The sequence below is a fragment of the Solanum pennellii genome, chromosome 11 (genome assembly GCF_001406875.1).
Source record: "Solanum pennellii chromosome 11, SPENNV200".
NCBI lineage: Eukaryota > Viridiplantae > Streptophyta > Magnoliopsida > Solanales > Solanaceae > Solanum > Solanum pennellii.
In genome coordinates this window covers 53,447,720-53,456,089 of record NC_028647.1, presented here as the reverse complement: position 1 = coordinate 53,456,089, position 8,370 = coordinate 53,447,720, and the positions used below count along the sequence as shown (strand labels likewise).

General features: G+C 29.7%; 1 protein-coding gene and 1 pseudogene across 1 annotated transcript; both read left to right on the top strand.

The window, feature by feature from the left end:
• The first annotated feature begins 2,061 nt into the window (after nucleotides 1-2,061).
• On the top strand, nucleotides 2,062-4,680 carry LOC107003943 (annotated as a pseudogene).
• A 594-nt stretch (nucleotides 4,681-5,274) lies between these two features.
• LOC114074949 lies at nucleotides 5,275-8,340 on the top strand. The gene is made up of 3 exons (XM_027913229.1): nucleotides 5,275-6,116; nucleotides 7,101-7,706; nucleotides 7,835-8,340. The coding sequence occupies exons 2-3, from the start codon at nucleotides 7,533-7,535 to the stop codon at nucleotides 8,285-8,287; spliced, it is 627 nt and encodes a 208-aa protein (XP_027769030.1). The 5' UTR covers nucleotides 5,275-6,116; nucleotides 7,101-7,532; the 3' UTR covers nucleotides 8,288-8,340.
• Nucleotides 8,341-8,370: the final 30 nt, after the last annotated feature.

Genomic DNA, 8,370 nt, shown 5'->3' with positions numbered 1-8,370 from the left:
CTGAAAAAATTCGATTCGGTTCGGTGTTTCGGTTTTCCGGTGTTTATGCCCACCCTTAATATCGATTTCTACTTCTATGTTTTAAAATATTATAAGCCACAAACACAATAAACTAATATTATCAATAAAAAAGTGAGAGATGAATTTACCTAAACAAATAATTATTTTTGAAGGTGTTATCATTATATATAGTTAAATTATCTAAGAATCATATAGAGGTCTAAGGAGAATAACTTAGATGTTTTTTTAAAGAAAACTCAGGATTTCTATCTTCGTGAACATAAACAAATAATATCAAATGTATGATTCAACAAAGAAAGAGTTGTAATTAGATTAGACATATCAAATTATTTTTCCTTGTAAACTCAAATTATGCAAGAATGTCTAACCATTTTCATTATAGATATATCTTCTATAATCGGCAAATCTGATTAAAAGTTAAAAAATTATCTACCAAAAGAAGAAAAGGATAAAGAATAAGGAGAAAATTATTTAAACACATATAATCATTTTTGACAAAACATAAATAATTCAAAAGGAAATAATATAATAGAAACATTATTTCTTAAGGACCTAAAAAAATAAAGAATAATCACTATATAACTCAAAATCCATTAATCTCCATCTCTAAATGTTTTCATTTCATTCTATATACAAGAGTCAAGAAAAATAATAACAAATAAATTATTAGTCCTAAAATGAATCTCAAAGTTAACAAAATAAAATATTATATCTCATAAAGAATAAGGAAAATTACATTTAATCATAAATTCTCCTACATAATCATTTTGGACAAATAATCGATATATATAACTCAAAATCCACTAATCTTCATGCTTGATGTTATCGTTTCATCCTATATACAAGAGTCAAGAAAAATAATAACAAATACATTATAGTCATAAAATAAATCTCAAAGATAACAAAACAAAATAATTTATCTAGAAGAAATAAAAATATGATGACATATTAGCCTTACTTGCTAATTAAAAGTAATATATGAAATAATATTTGAAAAAATAATGCACCTCAAAGCTTACAAATATTGTAACATTTCTTCCACTAATTCTCTACCCAAAGATGATTACAAAATAACACACAATTTTAGTGTGATTTTATAGTGTTAATATAACCTTTCACATTAAATAATTAGAAGTTATGAATATGAAAGGTTTAAGAGGTTATGAATATGAAAGGTTTGAGGGATATGAATATAATTAATACTAATTTAAGAATAGAATTTATATAATTAAAGAGGTATAAGTTTATAAGAAAAAAATAATTGAAAAAAATAAGAAAAAATGTCAAGTAAAAGAAGAAAAATAAGAAAAATGAATGGAGGTCATAGAGAGGTGCCACATCACCTCCTCTATGATCCTCATTTATATATATATATAGATTCTAAAAATATCTAAGCTTATAAAATTTGGTCTAATAATCATCTAATCTTTTTCTAAATTAGACTTTAAACATTTTACACCCACAAACAATTTTCAATTACAAAAGTACCTTTCCATTTGATATTTCTAATCTGAATGTGATAGCAACTCTTTAATATATCGGATTCAAATCGAAAATTAGAAATAGTAATTGTTTTAAACTATATTATCATCAATTGTGATGTTTTCTTTATCTACCAAAGTAACCGATAAAAGTAAAGTATAAAATAGATTAAAAAGGTATATAAGTCTATTCATATTTCAAAAACTTTTTTTGGTCACTCAATAGTGTTATTCCTAATTTTATAATATAATAAAATAAACATAAATTAAGTAAATAATTAACTACCATTTACCTAGGGAAAACTACATATAAAATAATATTTAAAAAAAATCTTGCTATTTTTAACCTAACATTTATATAGGATCAGGTTAAGATATCCGTAGATGTCCATAGTAAAATTTTAATCATAAAAGAAACCAATAACTTTTTTGGGTATAAAAGTAAGACAAACTATCGATCTATCCCCACTTCACAAACAATTATAATGGCTTTCAGTACAAACTTGTTTCATGTATGCTGTTTCATTTTCTTTGCATTTTTCTTTACCAATCCAATTAAATGTTTCATGTATGCTGTTTGATTTTCTTTGCATTTTTCTTTACCAATCTAATTGAATGTGTTGATGGTGACGGAGCTTTACGTGCCCTATTTCTGTTTGGTGATTCGATTTTAGATTCAGGAAATAATAATTATATCAACACTTTAGATTCAGGAAATAATAATTATATCAACACTACTACTCAATTTCAAGCTAATTGGTCGCCTACGGTGAAACGTTCTTCAACTCTCCTACTGGTAGACCTAGTGATGGTCGCCTCATATCCGATTTTACTGGTAATGATACTAAAAAAATTGACATTTTTATTCTTCTATTGTATTTATAACTAATTTATTTTATTTTTTGAAGCGGAATTTGCTAACTTGTCATTAATTCCGTCATTTTTTGAAATTGGGATCGATAAATTTCTTCATGGGTCAACTTTGCTTCTAGTACTGGCTCAGGTTGTTTAGTAGAAATCAATCGCGGTATTGTAAGTAAATTTTTTCTCTATCTTTCAAAAGTCATTCTTTTGAATATTAGATGTAATAAAATTAATACGTATAACTATTTTATGTATGAAAATATTCAATTTTTCCGATGAATGTCATAAAATTAATTTGCAGGTTATAGATCTCCAAACGCAATTAACACATTTCAGTGAAGTGGTTGAATTGTCGGTGAATAAGTTGGGGTCACAACAGTCTCAACAACTCCTGACTGATTTTGTATACATGTTTAGCACGGGAAGTAATGATTACGCTTTTCCTTATCTTACCAATCCTAAAAAGTTTCCTTTCCTAAAGAACAATTTTCATAGATGGTATTGGGTAATTTTACTTCTACTTTACAGGTAATTATTAATTTGTTAACTAGTATTAGCAACATTAATTAAATTAATTTGACTAACATTGTGTAAATGAATTAATACTGTAACAGGCAATTTACAAATTACAATAAAGGAGGAAGAAAATTTACCATATTTACATTGCCCCCTGAAGGTTGTTCCCCAGGTGGAAGGGCATTTAATGCTCAAATAGGAGGTAAAAGTGGTGAGTGCATGCAAGAATTGAGTGGACTGCTAGAGATGCACAACAACGCTCTACCCAAAAGGCTTACGTAATTGCTGGGTTTAGCAAGTGTGAATGGAAAAGAAAAGAAAGAATATGAAAAGTGAGGGAACTATTTTGGAGAAAAAATGAAAAGTCATTTGCAAAGTGCAAATGAGAAGTCATTTCTCCCATATCGACAAAAGAAAGGGAAATTATTGTCCTTATATAAGAAAACACTTCCATTACTTCTTAAATAGCTAAGAAGAAGATGCCCCTCGCGCCGTCGTTGTCGCTCGGCTTCGGATAATATTATCTCTTATAAATTTGCGGGTAAGGATAACATTTCGAGAAGTTGTTACTCTTTCCGAAAAATCGTTACATTTCAAAAAGCCGTTATTTTCCTAACAGACACATTTTTCCGAAAAATTATTATTTTTTCCAAAAGACACAACTTTCTGGATAAAACGAGTCTGAACAGATTTCTCTGAACAGACACGTTACGTTTCTTGCTGAAAATGTCTATAAAAGAAAGTCAATTTTCATTTTTTCAAACGCTGAATTTTTTCCTGCTCTGCATAATTTTTTTTTCTCTCAAACAAATCAAAGTATCGATCGACTGAGTCTGTGTGACTTGTTACTGTTCTGAAGTTCGCCGAAGTTAAAGAAATTTGAGGTACCGCTATTTCTTTAACAGGATTAATCCGTTTTATCTTGGGAGAAATTAATCCATAACCTCGGATACAGTGAGGGGATTAAATTTCTTAAGGACACAGCGTAGTTTCTGTGGACTCGAATTACTTCTTCTATTCTATTTACTTTCTGTTTCATCTTATTACGTTTCTGTCTTTTTTAGGCTAACCTTATAATACAGGTTGAATAACAATAATTACAACAAAATTTGAAAGGATTTAATTTTACATTATTTGATTTTTACAAAATCTTTACTCAAAGAATTGATAACCCTTCCAAATATGGTAAGTTTTATTTAACTATATTCACGACATCGAATACTAGCATAATAATAATTATGTCTTTTAACTTATTGTTAACTGATATTTATACTTTTTAATTTTGGATGTACACAAATAGACACTTTAACTTCTATGAAATTGAACAACTAAATAATCACATCCTACGTGGCATATTATACACATAGGATACCACGTAGGATGCTACGCATATGTCCACTTGTTTAATTTTGTGAATGTTTAGGTGTCTATTTGTATACTATTCAAAATTGAAAGGCATAGATGCAAGTTAAGGTCAGATTAAATGACACATTTATGTATTTTGCGAATGAATATTTATGTTTTACATAATCAATCATAAGGGTAATTTTGTGTAGGTTTTAATGTATCAATAGAAGCATGTTGTGGGACAGGTGCATTTAAAGGAATTAATAGTTGTGGAGGAAAGAGGCAAGTCAAAGAGTATGAGTTATGTAAAAATGTGACAGATTATGTGTTCTTTGATGCTAGTCATCCAACAGAAGCAGCCAACCAACAATTTGCTCAACTATTATGGAATGGGACGGCTGATGTCATTGCACCTCATAATCTAATCTTTTTTCTAACTTTAGTATTGTAACTCAATATTGAATTTGTGTATGTAAAATATACTCAAATAAATACAAGGCAAAATTCTTCTGTCTAACCTATACTATATATGGGACAACTTCATAAAAGTTTTGTTGACTCTCTAGTTTCTATTTTGAAGTTTTGGGTCGACTCTCAAATTCCTTTTTAGAGTCATTGGGAAAAGAATAAGTATGTATGTACTATTTTTATTTGATTTGTAATTTGCTAGGTTGGCAAATCACCTCACTTCTCCTTTTTCTATCCCCAATTAAATTAAAAGATGGAAAAAGATCAAAAATACCATTGAACTATTTGAAAAGGTATAAAAATATCCCTCATCCATCTATTGGAATAAAAATACCACTCAGTCCACCTTTTTGGTCAACTATTACCCTTAAATCTAACAACTTTTATTTTTAATTTTTTTTATTAATTATATGTGACATCTTTTTATTGGATAAATTTAAATTCCAACATATCAATTTTTTTTTTGTATAAATTATAGGAACCACATATTATATATACTAACTAACATCCTATCCCTTCTAGTTTTCTATTTACCAAAAATCCCTTAAAAATGTTGTTTGCGGGATACATGTTGTGTTTCACGGGATACATAAGTTTTGATACATTCCAGTTGATAGCTGTTGCATCTAATAAGGAAATAAAAACGTAAATTAGCTTTTAATAACTATAAATTCCACAATTCATGCTCGTCCAATTTGTAAACTTTCAATTCCATTGTGTAACTGATTGATTGATTCAAATTTCAAATTAGAACTCCTTCATCAAACAAAATTTTTCCTGATAATATTGATCTACATTCTAAGAATTCGAAAAAAAAAAAACAGCTTTAGAAGATGAATATCTCAGTTTTATTACGACATTCTGAAATTTGGGTAATCAATTTTAATTACGAAGGTTACAAGGTTGATGAAATTGTCGTTGCACAATTAATTACATTTATGAATCTGAAAGCGTTGATTTTAGCAGAGTTGGAGATTGAAGGTGTTAGAAAAGATATTAAAATTCGATATATCATAGAGGGAAACTCATGTCCATTGAAAATCAAGAACGACATGTCTGTGAAACTTTATCTGGAAGTAAAAAAGAATGAGCCTGGAATTGGGATGTATCCTCTATGTATTGATACAACAGAGAAAATGGTTGGGGATATACATAATTTTGATTGTTCATCCCGGGGAAATCGTATGCGTGGAAGGTACATAAAGAGATATGAAAGCTCTTGCTCTAGTCGTATTGAGAATTTGTGACTTTGATTATATTCCAGAATTGAATGCTACAAATTACATAACAGATTCCAACAATACTGATGCGAAGACGGGACATTTGTGTAATGATAAAGGAACACTCATCGCTGTAATGACCAAATATAAAATAAAGAACAACTTCATTTTTGGAGTGAAAAGATTGGACAAAAAAAAGGTATTGAAATGTTTTTTCTCTAATTTGATTTATTTTCCTTCAGATTTTGCATTTAATTAATACAATTATAAATGCTATTGTGTTTGATACATAAGTCTAATTAGTATATGTATCGTTAAGATAAATTTGTCAGTGTTTGATGATATAAACAAATTGGTAAGTATTATGATTATTCATATTGACAATAGATTTAGGTCTGTATTGATAAAATTTATTATGTGATACATAAATATTTTGAAAAGAAATGGTTGTGTTCTTTATTATGGAAGATACATTAGTTGTGAAAAACTGTAACATTGCTTTTGTTATACGAATTAATTCGATGAAAAAATTTGGACAGCTATGTGTTAGTTTGCTTCAGTGATCAATGTAGATGGACTTAAAGTCTTCTTGCAGAAAGAAATGTGATGTATTCAAAATGAGATACTTTAATAGTGAACATACATGTGCTATGCGAGATAGGATACCAACAAAAGTACAAGCAACAATTGTATTTATTAGTGGTGTGACTGCCCCTGAATTGGTAAATCATAAACGAATTCATACGCCTCAAGATGTAATTGAAGATATTCGAGCATTATATGGGGTTGAGATATCATACCAGAAAGCATGGCGTGCTAAGGAACGTGCACTAGAAATGCTCAAGGGTAAGCCATCAGAAGGATATAAGCAAATGTCGAGATACATATGGATGTTAAATAAACTGTATCCAAATTCATATATAAGGATGCAACAGACGAAAAATAATCAATTCAAGTACCTTTGTAAGTCGCGCCAAGATGTGCAGACCTGTAGTCGTAGTGGACGTTGCACATCTTGGTGGGGCTTACAAAGGTACTTTTGTATCAGCGAGCACACTCGATGATGCAGGTGTGACTGTTGTAATACTGATATAATGTAAAACTTGTTTTATATGTATACTTAATGTATCTTAGTGTAAACGTTATGTATCATGATGTTAAATGTGTGTTGCTTTTTAATTAGGTTGCATATTGCCATTGACATATGGTGTTGTAGACACTGAAAATGACTGTTCGTGGACATGGTTCTTTGAAAAGTTCAAAAATACATTTGGCGAGCGTGAAAACATGTGTATTGTATCAGATACAAATGAAAGTATTATGAAGAGTGTAAGCATTGTGTTCCCAAATGTGCCTCATTGTGCATGCATATGACATCTTTGGAAGAATGTATGTTCAAGCTTCAAAAGGAGTAAAAACACACTAAGTGATATATTTTGCTCAATGGCAAAGGCATACAGAAAGGAATATTTTCATAAATTAATGGTTAAGATGGTGAAAGGTTATCATAAGGGGAAGGATTACCTTGAGGATGCTGGGTATGAGAAGTGGTCAAGAGTTCATTCAATCGTAAACAGAAATAGAATGATGACTTCAAACATCGTAGAGTGTAGCAATGACTGACGATGCACGTATATTGACTATAATAGACTTCTTGGAGGAAGCTAGACTTCTATTTGATAGTTGGAACTGTAAAAATAGAGAAATAGCGTCATATACAAAGAACACATTGGGACGAAGATTTGAGGAGATATTGATTGTAAATGCATCTAAAAGTTCAAAGATGAAGGTATTTATCCCTAACTTTCTATTTTATGTACTAGAAACTCGGATGATTTTCACTGATAATCATTTCTTGGGAAATGATATATAAGTTGTATATTATATAATGTATGACTAACTTCTTATTATTTTCAGGTTGTTCCATCATCTGAATATAACTTCTCAGTTTATGAAGCCGGAAGAAGATACATTGTATGCCTTGAGTGGAAAACATGTACGTGTGGAAGATTTAAACATAATGAGATACCTTGCGCACACACAATTGTAGTTTTGAAGCACAAAAATGTTACAGATTTGCACCCGTATTGCTCTGATTACTACAAGCCTGATGCATTAGAAAAAACGTATGAGGTTACAATGGTTCCAATGCCAGATAAGGAGGATTGGATCGTTACAGACTATGTTTTACAGGAAATTGTCCTACCACCTATGTATAGAAGGTTGGCTAGACGCCCAAGGAAGCGAAGAAAGAAAAATGCGGATGAGAAGATAACAGTGAAAAAAATTCTTGTGGGCAATATGGAGAAGAAGGACATAACAGGAGAAATTTTACTTTCTTCCCGAAAGAGAATCAAAATAATGTTTTAAAATAGGACATTGGTGTTCATGGTTAATAAATTTTCACTTATATGTATTTTTCACTTTAGTACTTGAATTAAATAAAGTGTATT

Coding starts and splice junctions, on each gene's coding strand:
- LOC114074949 (XM_027913229.1), top strand. CDS start 7,533: ATGACTGACGATGCACGTATATTGACTATAATAGACTTCTTGGAGGAA. Junction 7,707..7,834: donor CTAAAAGTTCAAAGATGAAG/GTATTTATCCCT, acceptor TATTATTTTCAG/GTTGTTCCATCATCTGAATA.